The 22,990-nt window shown below is 33.7% G+C and overlaps 1 protein-coding gene across 2 annotated transcripts in view; it reads left to right on the top strand.

Annotated features, from left to right (window-relative positions):
• Positions 1–22,990, top strand: part of KLHL1 (kelch like family member 1) — a 370,292-nt gene that overhangs the window by 219,146 nt on the left and 128,156 nt on the right. For both annotated transcript variants that reach the window (XM_029210217.1, XM_029210216.1), the window contains one exon: positions 11,955–12,167. In XM_029210217.1, coding sequence (XP_029066050.1) covers positions 11,955–12,167 — 213 coding nt within the window. The remainder of the gene's footprint in view (positions 1–11,954; positions 12,168–22,990) is intronic.

The following is a 22,990-nucleotide window of genomic DNA, read 5'->3' as shown; positions in this document are numbered from 1 at the left end:
ATTTGTCAAGTCAATAGCTGGATATTAATGCCCCAAGCAACTGTGAGAGTCTTCCCATACCTGGGAGCACCACCTCAGGCTGGTTCCATGCCTGAGGGGATACAATCTTTCTCCTTCCAAACTTTCAAGCTTCTGTTTCTTCTGGCCAACTCTGGTCACCCTTCAGAGATGAACCACAAAATACAAATTGTGTACTTTCGGTGCTTCTGCATATGACTTAAACTCTCTGCTACTGACATTTAAAACTAACATTGCACAAAATAAAGATGAGGAGTAAAATTCATGCTAGTAGTTTAAAGTTTTATGTTTTCTTTATTTAGAATGACTTTAAATAACAAATAAAAAGCACCATGACAAATCAAAGTTCTGTGGAAGAAAATAAAAAGCTTCATGTGTACATTTTACAGCCCTTTTTCCTGCTCTTTGAGCAAGAGGCTCTGCATCTTCACTTTGCATTGTTCTTCACAAACTGTGTAGACAGCCCTGCCTCCAGGAGATTCTGATACATGCAACAATTTGAGAACCACTGTTCTAATACATTAAAGAATCAGAGAGAGCTTTGCCAGCTGTTAGTATATCTCAATTATATATTTATATTAGATATAGATATTTATATATAGTAATATATATATAACTATATAAATATATAAACGCTGTATACAAAAATAAACTCAAAATGGATTAAAGAACTAAATGTAAGACCAGACACTATAAAATTCTTAGAAGAAAACTTAAGCATACCATTCTATGACATAAATCACTGCAAGATACTTTTCGACCCACCTCCTAAAGAAATGGAAATAAAAACCAAATTAAACAAATGGGACCTAATGAAACTTAAAAGATTTTGCACAGCAAAGGAAACCATAAATAAGATGAAAAGACAGTCCTCAGAATGGGAGAAAGTATTTGCAAACGAAGCAACTGACAAAGGATTAATCTCCAAAATATAAAAGCAGCTCACGCAGCTCAATATTAAAAAAAACAAAAAATCCAATCCAGAAATGGGCAGAGGACCTAAATAGACATTTCTCCAAAGAAGGCATACAGATTGCCAACAAACGCATGAAAGGATGCACAACATCACTAATCATTAGAGAAATGTAAATCAAAACTATAATGCATTATCACCTCACAGCAGTCAGAATGGCAATCAAAAAAAAAGTACAAACAATAAATGCTGGAGAGGGTGTGGAGAAAAGGGAACCCTCTTGCACTCTTGGTGAGAATGTAAATTGATACAGCAAATATGGAGAACAGTATGGAGGTTCCTTAAAAACCTAAAAATAGAGCTACCATATGACCCAGCAATCCCATTGCTGGGCATATACCCTGAGAAAACCATAATTCAAAGAGTCTTGTACCACAATGTTCATTGCAGCTCTATTTACAATAACCAGGACAAGGAAGCAACCTAAGTGTCCATTGACAGATGAATGGATAAAGAAGATGTGGCACATATGTACAATGGAATATTACTAAACTTAAAAAGAAACGAAATTGAGTTATTTGTAGTGAGGTGGATGTACCTAGAGTCTGTCATACAGAGTGAAGTAAGTCAGAAAGAGAAAAGCAAATACCGTATGCTAACATATATATATATATGGAATCAAAAAAAAAATGGTTCTGAAGAACCTAGGGGCAGGACAGGAATAAAGATGCAGATAGAGAATGGACTTGACACGGGGAGGGGGAAGGGTAAGATGGGACAAAGTGAGAGAGTGACATGGACATATATACACTACCAAATGTATATCCATCTCATTAGATAGCTAGTGGGAAGCAGCTGCATAGCACAGCGAGCTCAGCTCGATGCTTTGTGTCCACCTAGAGTTATGGGATAAGGAGGGTGGGAGGGAGACACAAGAGGGAGGGAATATGGGGATATATGTATAGGTATAGCTGACTCACTTTGTTATACAGCAGAAACTAACACAACATTGTAAAGCAATTATACTCCAATAAAGATGTTTAAAAAAAGAATTAATAACACTGGCAACCATTCACTTTAGTCTGGCAGATTTGGATCTGAGAAGTCCTAAATAAATTCAATTTCATGTCATTTCCTAAGCACTGATAACAAAATTGACAAGAAAAAGAAGAGTTGAATACACTGACAACTCTTTGAAAACATTTCTTTTGTTTTCTGAATTATATATATATATATAAAATATGTTTATGAGTGTATACATGTTATATATACACATAGAGATAAATTGAATTATTGAAATGTGTTTTTAGCCAGTGATTGCTTCATACTTGTTTTCCTGCCTTTAGAAAATGTCTTGGGAAAGATAAAAAGATGTACGTAAATAAGCAATATAGTCTGTGAAAAACATTTTTTTAATTTGTTTTTATTTCTGAAGGAGTACAGAAAAGAAAGCAGGTAGTTCAGGGGAAATTCAGTGAAAATTGTACTTTCTACTTAGCATTCTTTCCTGATTTTGAGGATTCAGATCCTTTAGATAGATTTAAGAGTAATAGTTCTGTAGCCTTTAAAAGACATAAGACAAAAAAAATCAATCTTCAAGTATTCATAAAGCCAATCAATAGAATATTAATAGTATATTTGCCCTGAATTAATATGAGAAAATTACAAGAAAGCCAATTTTACTTCAAAATGAGGATGGTGTTTTGACAGAGCTATTCAACAATGATATGAGCTTTCTTCTAGGGCAGTGGATTTCCCATCACTGAAAATATTCACTGGGTAAACATTACACAGAAGTACATACTGTGAACATTAAATTAAGTGACTTCAAACATTGTTTCCGATTTGAGATTATATGAAGTCGCAGAACTTCCCATTTTTAACCCTGCTAGATAATGATATGAGTATTAGACCAGATGACATCAACATTTCTTTAGTACTCTCCAAATCTATGATTCTATGAGAAACATTTCCTTGTCTTGGGAATTGTTATTCCAGAGAGAAAAAAGTGTGTATCTCCTAATTCAAACTCCTCTTTGGCCTCCTTTATTCTATTTGCATTTTCAAATATTGGATTCTATTAAATCTTTCATATTTTTCTCTCTTGCCATAAAAAGTATATATTTCTCTTTTAAAATCGTATTGTCCTCCTTATTGGAAAACAAGTTTCTTAGAAGCCAGAACTTTTCTTTTTCTTTTTTTTTTTGGCTCTGTATTCCTAGTGTTAAGAACATACGAGGCATAGAAAAAGCACTCAGTAAAAGTTTGTTGACTGAATAATCAGTAAAGAAAATAGAGGAGATAAAGAGACATGAACATGAATACAACTACCAATAAGAGCCTGAAAGGAAGGGAAATTCTGATGGAGAACAGTTAATGGCTAATGATTATATAATATTTGCTATGTGTCAGTTACTTTTCTAAGAACAGTAAATGTATTTAATCTTCACAGTTAATCCTCACAACAGTGCTTTAAGGTGAATACTATTTTTATCCACATTTACAGATAAGGAACCAAATTCCTAACACACAGCCAGTGGGTAGCAGTGTTGGGATCTAAATCTTGGCCAACTCTCCAAGTCAATGGTAATCTATTGACTCTCTAATGTCACCAAGCCATATCATCAAACCCAGTTATACCAAGAAAGAGTTGGAAATAAGGTCTAAGTTAGCACTCAGGAATCAGTGTGCAAGCATGTTGCATAGATCAAAGTAAACCAGTAAGTCCAAACTATATGGGCAGAGGAGAACCAGAAGGGGAAATTAATGGAAGGATGGATAGCCCAGGTAATATAATAGGATGAAAGACTGAATTCCTACTCTCAGCCATATCTTGACTAATGGTATGACTATATATGAGCCCCTCTGAGCTTCAGCATTCCTATCTATAAAATAACAAGGTGTTATTATCCCAATGAATCCCTTCCTTTTGAACTCTCAGGTAGTGCTCAAGAGCTCAGGCAGCAACTTTGACACAGGCATTAAAAATTCACAGAAGCCAAATAACCAAAAAGCCCAAGAAAATTGGTTTTAACCTGAAAGGGTCTTGACAGCAAAATCTGTGTAGCAACATTAAGGTAAGTGTTATTCTTAGCCATTGATAATTGGGAGAGGTGCCTCTCCCTGCCGTGTATTTTTAGAAAGTTTAAATCATAGAGGCAGTGGAAAAAGTATATATAAAGAGAAGTTGATCCTGAGGGTAGACCACTTTTTCCTGCCCCCGATGCTCCTTGGCTCATGGGAAACCTAATATTTCTTAAAGGAATCATTCTATAAAATAAAGAGCCTAGAATTGATCACTTAAAAGATTGGGAATAATTACCATGTTTTCTTAGGTTTATGTGAGAATTTTTAACATAACTATTTTAAATTTTCTCTTATGATATGTGTCATTTTCCTAGGGCTGCCATAAAAAGTACCCAAAACCGGGTAGCTTCTAACAATAGAAATTTACTCTCTTGCAGTTCTACAGGCTAAAAGTCTGAAGTCAAGATATTGGCAGGGCCAGGCTCTCTCTGAAGTTTAGGGAAGAATCTTTCCTTGGCCTTTTCAGCTCCTGGTGGTTCCTGGCCATCCTTGGCTTATGGCAGCATTACTTTTTTTTTCTTTTTCTCACTTTAAAAAATATTTATTAACATAATTTTATATGGTTGTATAAAGTTAAGTACAGTGGATATACCATAATTTGCATAAGCAATCACCAATTGTACAATTAGCCCATTTTCTATTCGCTGTTTTTTTTTTTTTCTGATAACTCTTTCTTTTTTTTTAACACCTTTACTGGAGTATAATTGTTTTACAATTTTGTGTTAGTTGCTTCTGTATAACAAAGTGAATCAGCTATATGTATACATATATTCCCATATCTCCTCCCTCTTGCGTCTCCCTCAGACCCTCCTTATCCCATCCTTCTAGGTGGATAGAAAGCACCCAGCTGATCTCCCTGTGCTATATGACTGCTTCCCACTAGCTATCTATTTTACATTTGGTAGTGTATATTTGCCCGTGCCACTCTCTCACTTCATCCCAGTTTACCCTTCCCCCTCCTGTGTCTTCAAGTCCATTCTCTACACCTGCGTCTTTATCCCTGTCCTGCCCCTAGGTTCTTCAAAATATTTTTTTTTTTTTAGGTTCCATATATATGTATTAGCATACGGTATTTGTTTTTCTCTTTCTGACTTACTTTGTATGACAGAGCCTAGGTACATCCATCTCACTACAAATAACTCAGTTTCATTTCTTTTTATGGCTGAGTAATAGTCCATTGTGTATATGTGCCACATCTTCTTTATCCATTCATCTGTCAGTGAATACTTAGGTTGCTTCCATGTCCTGGCTATTGTAAATAGAACTACAATGAACATTGTGGTACATGACTCTTTTTGAATTACGGTTTTCTCAGGGTATATGTACAGTAGAGGGATTGCTGGATCATATGGTAGTTCTATTTTTATTTTTTTAAGGAACTGTTCTCCATACTGTTCTCCATAGTGGCTCTATCAATTTACATTCCCACCAACAGTGCAAGAGGGTTCCCTTTTCTCCACACCCTCTCCAGCATTTATTGTTTGTACATTTTTTGATGACGGTCATTCTGACTGGTGTGAGGTGATACCTCATTGTAGTTTCGATTTTCATTTCTCTAATGATTAATGATGTTGAACATCCTTTCATGTGTTTGTTGGCAATCTGTATACCTTCTTTGGAGAAATGTGTATTTAGGTCTTCTGCTAATTTTTGGATTGGGTTTTTTTTTTTTTTTTTTGATATTGAGCTGTTTATATATTTTGGAGATTAATCCTTTGTCAGTTGCTCCATTTGCAAATATTTTCTCCCATTCTGAGGGTTGTCTTTTCGTCTTGTTTATGGTTTCCTTTGCTGTGCAAAAGTTTTTAACTTTCACTACATCCTATTTGTTTATTTTTGTTTTTATTTCCACTTCTCTAGGAGGTGGGTGAAAAAGGATCTTGCTGTAATTTATGTCATAGAGTGTTCTGCTTCTTTTTTCCTCTAAGAGTTTTACAGTGTCTGGTCTTACATTTAGGTCTTTTATCCATTTTGAGTTTATTTTTATGTATGGTGTTTGGGAATGTTCTAATTTCATTCTTTTACATGTACCTCTCCAGTTTTCCCAGCACCACTTATTGAAGAGGTTGTCTTTTCTCCATTGTATATTCTTGCCTCCTTTATCAAAGATAAGGTGACCATATGTGCATAGGTTTATCTATGGGCTTTCTATCCTGTTCCATTGATCTATATTTCTGTTTTTGTGCCAGTACCGTACTGTCTTTTTTTTTTTTTTTTGCGGTACGCAGGCCTCTCACCGTTGTGGCCTCTCCCGTTGCGGAGCACAGGGTCCGGACACACAGGCTCAGCGGCCATGGCTCACGGGCCTAGCCACTCTGCGGCATGTGGGATCTTCTCAGACTGGGGCATGAACCCATATCCCCTGCATTGGCAGGCAGACTCTCAACCACTGCGCCACCAGGGAAGCCCCTACCATACTGTCTTGATTACTGTAGCTTTGTAGTATAGTCTGAAGTCATGGAACCTGATTCCTTCAGCTCCATATTTCTTTCTTAAGATTGATTTTGCTATTCGGGGTCTTTTGTGTTTTCATACAAATTGTGAAATTTTTATTATACTTCTGTGAAATATTGTTCACTGTGTTATTTTATTTTTTACTCAATTTTTGGGAGGGGAAAATTTATTTATTAGCTTTTTATATTTTTTACTATTTTAAGTAATGCTGTATTAATAATTGTGCGTATATATATATATCTTTTTCTTCATATATGTATGGAAAGATTCCTAGAACTGGAGTTCTTGGGTTAAATTGTCATGATGCACAATGACAATCACTTTTCAAAGGTAGCATATCAATTCATGCTTTCAGAAGTACTGTTCATAATTGTTTTGAAATCACTGCAACCTTAATAGGCTAAAGTGCTATATTATTTTCATTTTGATTTTCAGTTTTTGATTACTAATAAAACATTTTCTACACTAGAAGTTTGTCCTTTAAAGAATTACTATGAAAATCTTATAGTAAAGTAGAAAAAGTGAACAAACAACTCCTATTTGGTCTGCCTTATGAAAATGAGTTTCCATTTGGCTTAATACATATATACAGGTAAAAGACCAGTTTCAGTCATCAAAGAGATGATGGTACAGGTAGGAGGAAATGTAGCCACTATACAAGGGTTGCAATCTAGCTCTTTCTTGAAGAAGGATTTTATTCTAAATTTCACGTACAATAATGACATTGATATTCAACATAATTTGACTAGATTTTATGAAGAATCTCTGTCCAGGAAGATGATACCATGTGAGTTTGAGGAAGAGGAGGTAAAGCTCTCTTCATTATTTAGTCTTGTGTCAGTATTACTTTTATCTTTGTCTCTCCAATTTCACATGGCCTTCTTCCCCCTGTGTCTCCTCTGTCTTCTCGTGGGGTTCTCCTCACTGTATGACTACATCTCTGCTAGTTTTTTCCTCTAAGCACCCCACCATTGGATTAGGGTCCACTCCAATCCAGTAAGACCTTATCTTAACTAATTACATCTGTAATGATTCCCCATTTCTGAATAAGGTTACATTCTGAGGTTCCAAGTGAAATTGAAGTTTTGGGAAACACTATTCAATCCAGTACATGTTGTAACAGAAAAGACACTGCTTCAGGAGTCAAGAGATGCATGTTTCAATCTTACTCCTGACAATAGTAGAATCATACATGTATCAGAAACTCTCAAAGCTTTGCTGGCATAGGATGCTGATGGAATTACAACTTTATAATCCTATAACTTTAGACCAAAAATTTACATTTTTCATACTTAGATAATATGCCTCAACCAGAAGATGTAACCAATTCCTAGGCTTGCCTTTCAGTTTTCCATTTATTTGACAGTATGAGCTTCCTAAGTATTCATCTTCTTAACCAATAACTTTTTAAATGGCAATTAAATAAATTCCACACCCTCTGGTGATTTGAAATCAAGCCAGAGATTCTATACTCATCTGTCAAAGGATTAACCTTCCCACCATAATGCTTAAAACAGTGATTGGGAGGTTCCTCTAACTGACCATTAGTTGCAAAGTGCAAGATGGTGAGACATAGGTTTTATCTCAGTAGACTTTCATAGCAGTGAGTTTTCCTTGAGTTAACCATAATAAGTAGATAATGTGATGTGAACAACAGTAAAGTTTACGTTAAACTTACTTGATCTTTAATACATTTTAATATCCATATTTTAAACTAAACCAATAACTAAAATGCGACAATTGAAGGAATTTACTTATATCTTCCTTGACTTGATGTTACCATTAATTGTTATCTAACTTTTTAAATGGTGTAAAAAAATGAATTTCTAATGGAATATCAAATGAATTATTGCTATTTGATATATTAGCAACAATAAGATGAGGGAAAAACAATAATAGAATTAAGAGACAGAGGGAAATGAATATTAGAAAATACATTTATGTCAAATTCAGGAAATAATAATTAAAAATGGTAATATCTGTCTACTTAGAATAAAACAAAACTATGAATTTTTATAGCTAGAAAAATTATTTAAAATATTATGAAGTAGCAAAAATAGTATACTTTAGTCTTTATTTATGTAATTAATATGGATTATTGTCTTATGTTGTGTCTTATGCAGTGGCAACTTAAATTTGGTGGTAAAATCTTTAAAATTAATATTTCAAGCTATATGTAAAAGATGTATATAAAAAAAGATGTATGTACACAGATATTCCCATTTAATGGAGAGACTGTTAAAGTTTTACAATAAACTTATTCCATTATATGGTCTAAATTACACTTTCAATATTAATTTCTACAACTTTTTCTGTGTTCATTGTCAATCAAGTTGACATACCCAACATGGCACTTCATACCATATTATGTGCCTTTGTTCATATGGTCTCCCCTGGTCAGAATACATTTCTTTCTGTTTCTTATTTTCTAATTTATACTCCTACCTAATATTCTAGGTCCATTTGGAAAACAAGCTTTTACAGACTTGATGACAGTCATTTTCTAGGCTTTGCACATTGTCTAGGTGTCCCATGTGTGGTAAGATTTTTGATGCACATCCATTTTGTTCTCCTCACTACAATTATACAGGACCAAATATTAGGTGTTCAATAAGTCTGTGTAGAATGAATGATTGAATAAACTTAAAATAAAGGTATTGTACAAAAAGTAAACAGTCCAAAGAGTTTTGATGCTTCTCATTACTTGATCTTCTCAGACAACAAGGAATTAGCTATGGTATAAGGAAACTAGTGTGAATTGGTATTTTTTATTCTTCAGTGAATAAAAGATAATGAAAATAAAATAGTTTCCAGAAGCTAGATTGCAAATAACACAGGAATATTAGGCAAGATATCATTCAAACGAGACTTGATGGAGAAAAAAAGAAAAAAGAGCTAAGGGACCTTTAGAACTCCAACGTATATAAAGAAAAAAAAGACAATATAATCTATGCATCAGTGTGATAGATTCAGTAATATCTGATACTGTCTTCTAATGCCCAGTTTACTTATAGCAATATCTACAAACAACATTGCTTGTTTCCAAAAGATGTAGTATAATTTATAAAGATACAAAATTATAAGAATATAATCTAAATTAGGTGCAAGAATAAAAGAAGAAAAAAGAAAATCTGCTGTAGTGATATTAAATGAAGCTATTGTCAGAACTGTCTGAAAAAGAAATCAAATTATAAAAGGCTATAGCCTTCCTATCAACTAGATTTCAATTTGACTCTAAGTTTTCTAGAGGCCAAATAAAAAGAGAACTCTGATCAATTTCATAATTTACAACATCCATGATAAAAGCAAACCAATTTACTCAGGAGAAGTTCAATTATTCCTGCTACTAAAACCTAAAAGAAATTTCTCCCAAGGGTCATCATAAAGAGAACACTGTAAAATATAATGAAATATGCCTCGAACAATATCTTTATGATAGACACTGTTGACAGTTTCATAGAACTGCTTTTTTATGGTACCCCTCACTATATACTGATGGTCTAACTATATAATTCTGTGTGTAGTTTAATAGACACTTAGATTTTTGAATAACTGGAAAAATAGATGGACAAAAAGTCCTTTAAAGATTCTTCAAAAACTTCTTTATCTTATTGTAGCTCTTTAGAGAAATTTGGTGGCACTAAATCTCAGGGCACAGAGTTCATTCATTAAGTAAATAGCTATTGGACATCTATAATTTACACAGCACTGTATTAGACACAGAAGAAACACAGGGGGGTGAAAAAAAATTCATGAAATCAGCTATTATGTGATGTCATTTAAAGGTAAAGAAAATAACCAATGACCTAAAAGTAAAGTTGACTGCTTTTGTGAAAGCTGAAGGCACTTCAAGCCTTGGATTCATTTCTAAGGATACAGTCATAACATAGGTCAAGTGTCTCTTCAGAAAACAGGTTTGAATCTGCTCTGACATACAGATTAACGGGCACTTGCTGACTCTTCTGCTATGTTTTAGCATAGTCACAATGCCCTTTGGGGAAGAGATCTAGTCCCACTCTACTTCAGGTTTACCCTAAAATAACCATCCTATTGAGATTTCTGCCACAACTGTGGCTTTAAAGCTACCATCTGAGAAGCCTTATTTATATATTCCTTGGAGTTGTCTCAGGAGACATAGAGGAAGGTGGAACACAAGTGAAGGCCAACAGTCAAATCTCTGTCTTCTCTAACCATTTATCAGACACAGAAGACTTTGTGATGAAATGTGAGATTTTTGACAAGTAGTTTTTAAAAAGTGTTTGAAAAACACTGCACTGCTCTGTACTATTTCCAAAATCTATTCTTCTCTACAAGGATCAATATATCTATTCAAAAAGTAAGTACTGTTCACCTGCTATGTCCAGAATCTAGCTATGAAAGGTTAAATGTCAAAGTCTTTGTCTCAAGGAGCTTAAAGCTTGTGATAAGATTCCTAAGTGCACCAAAGATTAGGTAGCAGTTTGGTAACTGCTGTGTCATAGATGTAAACAGCATGCACTGTGCATGCACAGAAGGTGAGGCAGCCAAATCAAATGGGAGTGAACAGAGAGCACCGGATATATATATATGTATGTATATATATATATCCTATCCATATGTAATTTTTGAATTGAATCTTGAAAAATGACACAAATTAGGAAAACAAGGTGGCTAATAGTCATTTTAAGCAATGGAGTGAGGATAAGGCAAAATGAAGGTAGAGTAATTTTGTGGCTGGTGTGCCAATAAGTTTGGAGATGAAGTGTTAGAATAAGGAAGAGGTCAGATCGTGAAGAACCAGTGTGTTTAACCAAAAGATTTGAACCAAAAAAGAAGCAAGATGAAACAAAAACTTTAGAGTAGTGCCATGAGCACATTGAAGTAGAGAAGCTAAGGGTAGAATCAGGCAGAGTAACTAGGCAAGTATGGCCGCAATCTGCAAGAAAACAAATGGGACTCTGAATTAAGCCAGAAAAATTGTCATGCGAGGAGGGAGGTTTGAGAGATAATAAAAGGGTGAAACATATGGGATTTTGTGATACCTATGGCCTACCTCTTCTCTTTTTCCCTTTCTGAATAAACAATGATGCATCTTACAGTGTTACTTCTGTGTAATTTTATTCCCACTTTCTGATTGATGTATATGTAGTCAAGTTTTTTTAAACTTTGAAATTCTATTCTTTTAATATTCACCAAATTTTACCTAGCAGTCCTCTTGAAACTTGAACGTTTAATCACTTTATATTCTGCCTGCAAAACAAAGCTCAACATTATAATCCTCCAGTTATTACAAGATCTGTGCTGTCTTGGATACATTTACACTTCAATTACAATTACAATGCTTTCATCTTAACAGTTTTTAGTTTCTGAAGGATTAAGTCTCAAGGATTATGGTATAATGAGAACAAAGGTTGATGACTACTTTTCTCATTTCTTTCTGAGGTGCTGTGCTAGCTAAATAAAACCAAGGTCGAATTTATGCCAACCTCTTTTCTCCCTGTAGGAAAACATAATGGAAGTTATGAGAAATCAAGAGTTTTTACTGCTTCCAGCTGAGGAGCTCCATAAACTCCTGGCCAGTGATGATGTCAATGTCCCCGATGAAGAAACCATCTTCCATGCATTAATGATGTGGGTCAAATATGACATGCAGAGGAGATGCAATGACTTGAGTATGCTTCTGGCCTTTATAAGACTGCCCCTGCTTCCACCTCAGGTAATTACATGGGATGCTGTTTTCGTACCTACGATTGACTGAAAAATTCTGTGTTAAAATTAAACATTACAACCCATGTTTTATTACTTATTCACATTTTTGTTTGTTTGTTTTAATCAAACACTCTTTTTAAGGTAAATTTGCTGGTGGAAAATGCTGAGTCATGGGTCATGGGTCTGAATTCCATTTCCACCACTTACTGAGTCATGGTTATATGACTATAAGAATGTCAATTTCTCTGAAATTAAATTTCTTCATCTATCAAATCAAATTGTACTACCACGCAAGATTTTATGAGGATCAAATTAGATAATATATATAAAATACTTAATAGAATATTTAAAAGATATTTTGGGCTTCCCTGGTGGCGCAGTGGTTGAGAGTCCGCCTGCCGATGCAGGGCACACGGGTTTGTGCCCCGGTCCGGGAAGATCCCACAAGCCGCGGAGTGGCTGGGCCCGGGAGCCATGGCCGCTGAGCCTGCACGTCCGGAGCCTGTGCTCCGCAACGGGAGAGGCCACAACAGTGAGAGGCCCGCATACCGCAAAAAAAAAAAAAAAAAAAAAAGATTTTTAGAACATTGCAATTATTAATTCACTGCTTCCCTGTTTTGATGATTGATCTATCCACATATCTATCTATCTACCTAATTAGCTAGCTAGCTAGCCAGCTAGTTATCTATCAAGCTATCATCTATCTGACCTAAGATACAATAATATGATCATTCTCTGATGAATATACATATTCTGTGGCCATCCCTACGGTATTCTTAAAAGCTCAAAGCATGGAATTTCAAATGTCTATAGAAGGATAAGATATATTACTGAATAGTACAGAGTTATGAATTAATACCATTTAGCAATTGGAATTATGGAACCTTTAATAATTGGAGCTAAGGAGAATACACACACCAAGTGAAAAAATCACCTCATTTTATTGATGAGGTATGTAGGACACAGGTGAGTTGATAAAACACCAAGTTCTCAACTTAGAAGAAGAAGAGTAATTAATTTTCCCTGATTCAGAGTCTTGTGTCTTTAAAATAACTTGTAATGTTGCAAAATTATCCATGCACAACATCGTTAACCCAGGGCATCTGGCATCTCAGGGTATCCAACCATAAGCTTGAAGGTGGCTCTGACCTCTGAAGTGATAGAAAAAAATTGTGTATGTGTACATTTCTTATGAGGGATATTAAGAGCCTGTTCGTTTGAATTAAAATCACTATCAACATTTTCAATAATCCACATATTACTAAGAATGTAAGATAGGGAATTAGGAAATCGGGAAACAATAGGCAAGTATAACATGTTAGTAACAAGAGAAGAGAGAGGGAGCTGGGTCATATATTAAGATTGGAAAGTTAAAAAAAAACAACACTTTGCCAAATTTGGGAAACAAATGAAGTTTTATGAATAAATTAAGAATTGTGTTTCATTTGGCTACTAAAATAAATAAAGAAGTAAAAGTAAAAAAATTATGGAAATCCTGCCTAAACAAATTATATTCAATAAAAGTTTATCCTAACACCAGGCTCTTATAAAAGGAAGGGAAACATCTATTTTGGTAATGGGACAAAGAATGAATTGGAAAGCCATGCACTGGATTTTTCTGAATCTTCCAACATAGGTTCTGATACCACATATTCTCAGGGCTTTGGCATCCTCTCTCAAGATGGAAATAGCCAATGATCACTATTAGCCAATAATAGGTAGATAGCCATTAACCAATGATAGATGATGTGGCAATTGGTTCCTTTGATCCTGCCCACCCATTTCACCTGTCTGCTGAAATGTTGGGAGTTTGGAGTTAAATTGGTACTGAAAAATCATCATATATAATATGACACATACGAGAGGAGGCCAAGAATGTGGCCAGGGCTCCATTTTTTTCATGATATGCCTTTTCTTCATACCCTCCTTGCCCACTCTTTTGTCAACAAAAATGGGAGCTGCTCCTATATGTGTATCTCATCTAAACTATTACATCAGAATAGAGATGTACATTCTATTGACTTATTTGTTCCTAAGGCTACACATAGGGTTTTAATTCTGATTGGTAAAAGTGCTTTATCTTGATTAGTGAAACAATATTTATTAACATTAGAAAATAAATTATTATTATGTTTTGGTGAAACTAACTAGTAAAAGACTTTTAAGTTTAACTCATCACAGTGTCCAATAGGCATAAACACAGCATATATTTATTTTCCATTTCTCATCTCTTAAGCTGGGTACATTACAAACATAACTTTATATACACTTTCAAGCAACATATGTGCAGGGGGAAAAATAAAGCACATTTTCTTTTCATAAAAATGTCTTTAGATATAGGAGGGGCTATTGCTTCCATAACTATTATTAATGAATTACATGTCATTATAAGCACTTTTCATACAGTATTTCTAATCTTAAAAAATACAATTGCAAGGTAGGGGTTATTACTTATATTATGCAGAGGGATAAACAGGTTCAAAGAAGTTAAGTGATTTTTCAAAGGTCATAGAGCTAGTGAAAAATCCAGTTTTCCTGCAAATCTAGGCTAGCCAGATACGAACATACACAGGGACATTACTACTGTGAATGTATGTTGTTTCCTTATTTTCTGTCTAAACTTGAAGATCATTAAAATGTTCTGAATACAGCAATTCTCAAGATTCCTATTAAAAGCCTGAGAAAGGAAGAAGAGTGGCAGAATTGGAATTAACATGCATTTATTTCTTTCTTCAGTCACCAAACATATATTTTATCTCATTTAATTTCTATAATATCCTTATGCAGTAAATATCATTATTATTTTTTGACAAATGAGTAAATTGAGAATCGACATGATAATCATTTTTCTAGTGAACTGTAGAGCTCAGACTACTCTAATTGTGTTTGATACTGTGTTTCCTCTCCTACTGATGAGAAATAAGTGCAAAGTTTATTTCTGCAGATGGTTTCCTATTTACCTCAATGTCCAGCCAGAGTTTTAAAAAGTTTAATTAAATCTAGAATTTTCCAGCCTTTACATGAATTTTCAAAGCTACTAAACATCTCAAGGTTCTTAAGAAAAGCCGTATGATGACCAGAAAACACTTTTTTCTTGGGTTTGGGAGCCAGTAAATATGGGTTTTGTCCTTAATTCTGAGAGTGCTTAATGTGTAGTTTTTTTTTTTTAACTTTCAAGTGATTTGTGTGTATATACTGTGTGTCTTATTACATTACCTATGTAATTATATTACATATTATATATATTATATACATATTTACATATAATATATAATTACAAAATGTTTTTGTTATGTAACAAAACAATATTATATTTTAAAATGCTAGCAGTATTTAAATGAAGAAGAGCCTACATTTTTCTAGTGTGGTAGGAGTTTATTTTCAAAAAGAAATAGTCCTTGGACTAATTTTTGAAGGAGACTTGAGAGAAGAATTTGGCTTATCTTTTTACAAGGTAATTGCTATAGATGTGAATGATATGTTTCAGGTGAGTGACAGAACAATATTTGGAAGACCAGGTATGAACTTCTTATGTGTATTGTTAAGCAAAACATAGTAAATTACTGACCAAGGAGAGAGTGGAAAGGCAAAAAAATTTAGAGATGTTTAAAACAAACACACAAAAAAAGGAGAAAATGAAAGCTTCTAGGATTAAGTTAAACTAAATAACTTACAAGTTTTTATACAGCTAGGAGTTTCTGTTTCTATTTAGTGAGTGCATGAAAAAATTTCTAGAGTAAAAAAAGTGAAAATAAAGACAATGACAGAAAGTTTAGCAACAAAGAAAACATGTTAAAGGATTGATTAGAGCCAAAGAATAAATGTAGATTATAGTGAGAGTCTGCTCTTATAATCATGAGGCAACTAACCCACTTCACTTAAGCAGATTTCCATTCCTTCACGTCCCACAATCTGCATTCTCATGTTTTTTGTTACTAAGTCCATTATGTTATAGAAGTTATTTCTTAAGTTCTGATATTCTTTATTATTCAAAAATCAGTGTATGTTATTATGAAGTATAAATTATGTTAATTTGGTATAGAAAAACAAAGTGAAGATGTAAATTTTAGTAGAGAATATGGATTTTATTTGAGAACACTAGTAGATAAAATGAGCTTCAGAAAAGAATGAAAGAAAAGACATTTAAAAAACTCAGAAGCAATAATGCCTATTTTATTTTCTATTGAAATAGAATAGCTAATACTGAAATAAATTCAATTGACTTTGCAATAGAAAGGACCAGAGGAAAAGGCAAAATCAAAGAAATACATAATTGAGATATACTCTAAGAAGTGGTGAATGATTTCTATTATCTTTTTAAATAAGTAAGGAACAGAATTTTGCATAATAGTTTTCATGTTTTTCTTGGATACCAAGGGGGTTTATAATTTCAAAAGAATTGGAAAAAATATGGAAATTTCATTTAAAAGAATGGGTGATTATGTATACAAATATACATATCACAAGGAGGCTACTCAATTTGATTCACTTATTTTTCTATATTTCCTTTTTCAAAGATGCAACAAAAGAACATGTCACTATGCAATAAACAACACATTTTAACATTTTGTAACTATTGTTTCCACTGGTTTTAACTCATTTCATAAAATGGATCTTTGTAATAGGTACATATATATTTATTTGTTATATACATATTTTAAAAGTATACATAAGTATCCATTTTGTTGTGCACTTTTCTAATGAGTGATTTAGAGAGTAGAAGCATGGTGCTCTCAAAAAGTACAGTTCCATGTATGATCAAGTCAAAAGTCTTCAGGGAAATTCAGTTTTATCACAGTCAGAAATTATTTAAAAGTTTGGAGATATACAGATAAACTTTGCTTCATGTCTTAGAACTGGTGTTGTTTATCTCTTTAGAGACAACAAGGAGAACCCTTTCTCATAACTTTCTAATAAGTATACCTACTGACTCTTTAGATAAATAAATAGCAGTGTCTGTTTATGTGTATAAACATTTACTTTTATTTTCTGTAGCAAAATGTGAAAGGAAAAAATAAGTTGCAATGTATAATAAAATATTGCCTAGGTTTAGAGGAATATTATTTATAATCAAATAATAAAAAAATTAAAAAATAACAAGGAGACTAAAGAGTTTAAATTAAGGAAACAGATGCTACCTCTATCTTACAGGAATTAATTATTTTTATGCAAATCTGTAATAAATTTATTCCAAAAGATTCTTTATGGCAGTTACAGCAATTCAAGAGGGGAGAGGTCTTCAATCATTTACTCCATTGGGAATGTGACAGTTGATTAGATACCAGAGACATAAAAACTCTGTTGTCTATAAAAATTACAGCCACAACTAAAAAACCTAATGAAAAGCAAGCAAAATGACAAAGAGTGAATAAATAGAAAAAGAGCAGTCATAAATCACAGCATAAGTTATATAAAATAGATTATACTTCTGAGTAATTTATGTTTTATTTGATTTTACTTCCCCAAAGCAAGCATAGATAAACTACTCCTTGGTAAATCCAATAATTCTCTACCTTTGTCAGTATAACATCCACTGTTTAGCATATTATATATCTTATCTTTAAAAAGGAAAAACTCTTAACTTCTTTAAAAAGGAAAAACTCTTAACTCTTACAAATGAGTAATGCAAAAAGAATCAATCAAACACATTAACATAATCCATTACCAGTCTTTGTTACTTTTTCATTTTTTTTCTTTTTTTTTCTCTCTGATCTGCTCGCTGTCTGATTTGTTGATTATTATACCAGGCCATCATCAAAGAAATAGTCTCCTCCATAAAATTAGAGTATAAGAGTTTTAAAAAATTGTGGAATAATGTTATTCTTCTCCAAAAGAGACCTTGAAAACTGTGTCTTTAAAACAGAAACACAGACAATGTATACTTCTAAAATCTTATATATTTTTCTTAAATACTACTTAGATTCATGATCTTTTAACCCACTATGACATTCACAGTTCAAGTTACAACATTAAGAAAGTACAAAACCTTTTCAGTTCAGTAAGTTATAAGTCAACAGATTGTTAACGTAAAAAACGATTTGCACACGCATACTCATACATTCACGTTACACCCTTTGGTCAAGTAAAGTGAGTGGAGGAGAGTTATAACCTATTCTGAAAGCCTTTATTTTTGCTACAGTGTATCAAGTGTTTCTGCCTTTATCAAGGGCTGATCACACTGTTTCTGGTTTTTATCCCATCTTTCTTCATACTGAAATTTCTCTATTGCTATGACTCCTTCTGTATTTTCTATTATGAATTTTACTCTATATTGGATCATTCCAAGTAACTTACAAAGCTGTGTTGCTTCAGACATATTAAAACAAGACAAAATTTCTCATATTCCTTTTCACCAACTACTCCAATTCCCCGTTCCCTTTTCCAGCAAAATATGTAGTTATCGTTTATAGTTATTAAATCTACTTACTTGTAATCATCATTTTTCTCTTCAATTCACTATAACAGTTCTTTGAACTAGTCAAGATCACACAAAACCTCCATGCTGTCATTTTTCCCACATCTCACTTGTTTTCATCTTACTTGGCTTCTCAGCAGCCTTTGACACAATCAATCTGGCCATTCTTACTCAATGATAATTGTTAATTCTTTCTGCTTTCTGATGTTGCAATGACCTAGGACACCATATTTTCTGTCAAGAATAGCATTTACTTCTGTACTTTTAAATACTATCTGGGAGTCAATTATAAATTCTGATCATATATTTCTAGCTCTAAACTTTCCCTGAAAGATAGATTCAAATACCCAATTAACTACTTGATATCTCCCATTGGATATCCAACAGCTATTCAAATCTTCACATGTCCAAAATGGAAGATTTCAAAGTCCCAAGACTCCATCCACCCCCACTTTCTCAGTAAATATCATTACCAAACATTTAGTTGTTCAGACCTAAATCCTAGAATCATTTTTAATTATCTACTTTGCATTGCATTTAGCATTCATTTCCTTAGGAAGTCCTTTTGACTGCACTCCTCCAAACCATATCCTGAATCCTGAATCTGTTCTGTTTTTTTTTTTCTACATCTCTACAACCACATGCTAAAACAAGACACCAGTATCTTTCTCCTGTACAGTTGAAATAGCCTGCTATTTATTATTCTAACTTTTATGCTTAACCACTGCCATAACTTTCATTTAGCAACAAACAGAATTTTTGCAGTAGGAATCAATTCATCTCAAACTTAAGCTTTAGACACTTAGAACAAAATTCTAATATCCTTTTCCTACAAGGCCCTACATCAACAGTCCCATGACCACTCCTCTGACCTCATTTCCTACCAGTTCTGTAGACCCTACAGGCACACTGATATTCTTTCTGTTTCTTGAACAAGTCAGGTTTATTTCTTCTCTAGTACATTTGTACCAGCTGATTCTGGGGACTAGAAACCCTGGAGCCCAAGAGAAGAGGGTGGTGGTGATACAGTTTTCTAAGGGGCAACCAATGAAAGGGGAGGCATGGTCTAGAGATAATTAAAGACAGCAACAAAACTGACTAAACATCGGTGAGCTTTTATCACTACCATACCTTGGCAATTCTAAACAATGCCAGGGATAACACATTCCTACCTGCTGGGTAGAATGGCCCATCACACCCCTTTTCTGGTCCCTCCCTGCCAAAAGGCGTTCACCCCATCATGGCATGACTGACTCTTTCTTATTAAATACATCTCACCTTAAATGTATCTTCTTAGCACTTTCATCTACTGTTTTCTTGCTTAGTCATAGTTTGTTTTCATCTCTTTCCTTATAACTATATTTTTCAGAAAATCAGACTTGAAGTTCTTGTTCACAAAGTTCCTGGCATAGTTGATACTCAATAAGTATTTGTTGAATCAACAAATGGAAAGTTTATGCTAAGTCTTAGGAATTTTAGCTTCATTTATTCTAACTCTCTGTTGATGTATGATTTGTTTGTAATGTGAGAGAAAGCTCTGCATTTGTGTGTTATCATGGAGCTAACAGTGGATACTAGGAACATGGTCATAAAGAGGGATCATAGCACATTGATTTAGACTTTACTAAAAATCCATTATTCGATGGACAATGGAAGGTCAATCTTGAATAAGATATAACCTCTAATCTCTTTGTTCTATTAGACATATTAAATAAAATAAATTTATCAGAATGACATAAATAAGTCAGTGGTGTATTTAAAGATAAAATGGCTATAAGAAAACTTGGTTTCATTTTCACATTTAGCGTAATAAACCAGAAAGTGAAAGTCCATTTAATGAGGAAAGGAAAACTGAACTTAAAAATTATACTAGCTCATAAGCATTTTAAATAATATAAGCATATTAAATAATATACATAAAATTTATTGAGGCCACACAGTGCAAGAACAATTATTTTTCTCAATTAAACATTAAAAAGAGAATTTCATTTCTTGTTCATGCTTATTGTATAAGAATGATAAAATTTAAATGGAATATATTAATTTGTAAGAGGACTAAGAAAAATTGTGGAACATTTGTAATAAGGCAAAAGCCATTTAAATCATTCAGATTTTGCAGTGATTTTAATTTAGGATTTAGGAAAATTTTAATGAACTATTAAAGCCATTTTAATATTTTAGTAAGTGGAGTTTATAGAGATGAAATCTGGAGATTAAAATCGGATCTTTAGACTTATGAACACTGAGTCTTTTGGCAAATCTCAAGGCTAAAGCCTCAGAAGAGAAAATTTACATTGATCCAATTATAGAATTATTCTTTTATTTTGTTAAGTGATTTGTTTGAAATATACAAAAAATACATACATTCCTGCATCTTCTTGTCCACATTGCTATTTTTAGAAAATATTTTTGCTTGTTACTCTTTGAGGAACAATAAGGTAGCTTTTGGGACTGAAGCAGAGTGATGCAAGGGATGAGTTGCTAGAATTCAGAGAAGGTGAAAAAGCAAATCATTAAATGTTTAGGAAACTATTCTAAGAACTTTGGCATTTCCTTGGAGTGTAATGGAAGCTGTTGCAGGGTTTTGAGTAGAGGCGAGCCTGATCTAATGTATACAAGTCAATGGACTCTCTCTTGTTGCTGTGTTGAGAGTATACTGGAGGAAAACAAGAGTGGAAAATGGAAATCAGTTAATAGGTGATAGCAGTTTAGAAGTGAGAGGCTTTTGAAGTGGTCAGATGATGGTAATAAGTTACTAGCAATGAAGATAATGAGAAGTGTTTTCATCCTAGATATATTTTAAAGTAGAGCTGGTTAGATGGGGGAATGAGAAAGAGAGGAATCAGAGAGATTCCAGGGTTTTTTGACTTGAGCCCCAATGAGGAAGGATGTACTTTTAAGATTTCTATGAGACCCCTAAGTGGATGTGTTGAGTAGGCATTGAATGCATCATTCAGGAGTTGTGGAGAAATGGCCAGGAGATATAAACTAGGAAACTGTTGGCAAATATAAAGACATGATGTGGGGTGGTCTCACCATAGAAGTGAGTATAGATAAATAAGAGAAGAGGACTAAGAATGATGTTCTAGGACATCAAAACATTACAAAACTAGAGATAAAAAGAAGAAAGAACCTAGTGACTGAAATGGAGTAACTAATCAAATAGAATAAAAACCAAGGGAGCTTAATGTCCTGGAATTTCAGGTAATAAACTAACATAAAGGAGTGTGGATGCTGCTGAGAGGTCAAATAGACTGATGCCCAATACTCGATTTTTGAACTTAATAAATTGAAGGCCATTGATGACTTTGACAAGATATGTTTCTGTGGAATAGAGCTAAGCAAACATGGGAAAACTGGAATTTAAAAGAGTAACTACATAGAATCTTTAAAACTGCAAAACTGAACTGAAAAATTAGCTTAAAGGTGGCTGGTTTTGTCAGCCTGGATCCACTGGTGAGAAACAAACATTGACATTTCAGCATGAAAAATTTAAATAAAGAATCATTAATTCTTATATTTAGAGTAAGGAAGGATTGGAAAGTAAGAAATTAAGAGAACTCTAAATAATACAGAAATATCAGATATAAAGAGTAGCTACTACCTATAAGGCTAATACCAACTCCCAGAGCTGAGATCTGGACCTCCTTGAAGAGGGAACAATCATGGCTTCCTGGATGGAAGAGGAGACACTGTGGTATAGCAAATGGCAAGACTTGATAGAAACCTGTTCTCCAGAACTTACTAGAAACCTTCCCCCTACATGTCTCAAAAGAGACACCCTACTGTACTGGGGAACTTGCAGATAAGTGGGCTCATACCAGGAAACAAAATCTTTCCTCCTGCTATATCTCTTCAGCGTCCTCTACTGATAATGCTTACCATAGTGCCAGTTGGCAAAGAAAAATTATTTAAAGGACCCATTTTCACAAAACAACCTAAAAGGATGATTTTGGAACTGAGAGTTAATAAACTGAAAAATGCGAACCTGGGGGAGTGGAGCCAAGCATTTTTTTATACTTACAGGTGTGATTCAGAAGAGAGGGAAATTTGATGATGTAAGAGAGAGGGAAGAATTGTTAGAAAATTTTCTTTGAATGTACTAGAGTAGGTAGGATTTCATGCACGAATGGAGAGATTGGCTTTAGAAAAGACAATTGGAAAATTATCTATGTCAACAAGTGAAAAAGATATCTGTGTGCAGATGTGTGTAGGTGAGCAGATGCAATGGTGGATCCTACATTTGACTCTGACATTAATTCAGTGTTTGATCATGGAAAGTATATCTCATTTAATTAGACCTTGGTTTCCACATCAGGGCAAGGAGAAGATGGAAATACCTCTTCTGAGAGTAACATTGTACGATTGAAAATAGGTTTTAATTTCCTAAGAATTGATGCCTGCTCAAAATTCTG

This window comes from Monodon monoceros, unplaced genomic scaffold (assembly GCF_005190385.1).
Source record: "Monodon monoceros isolate NGI ecotype Baffin Bay Population unplaced genomic scaffold, NGI_Narwhal_1 Super_Scaffold_8, whole genome shotgun sequence".
NCBI lineage: Eukaryota > Metazoa > Chordata > Mammalia > Artiodactyla > Monodontidae > Monodon > Monodon monoceros.
This window is presented reverse-complemented; position numbering and strand designations above follow the sequence as displayed.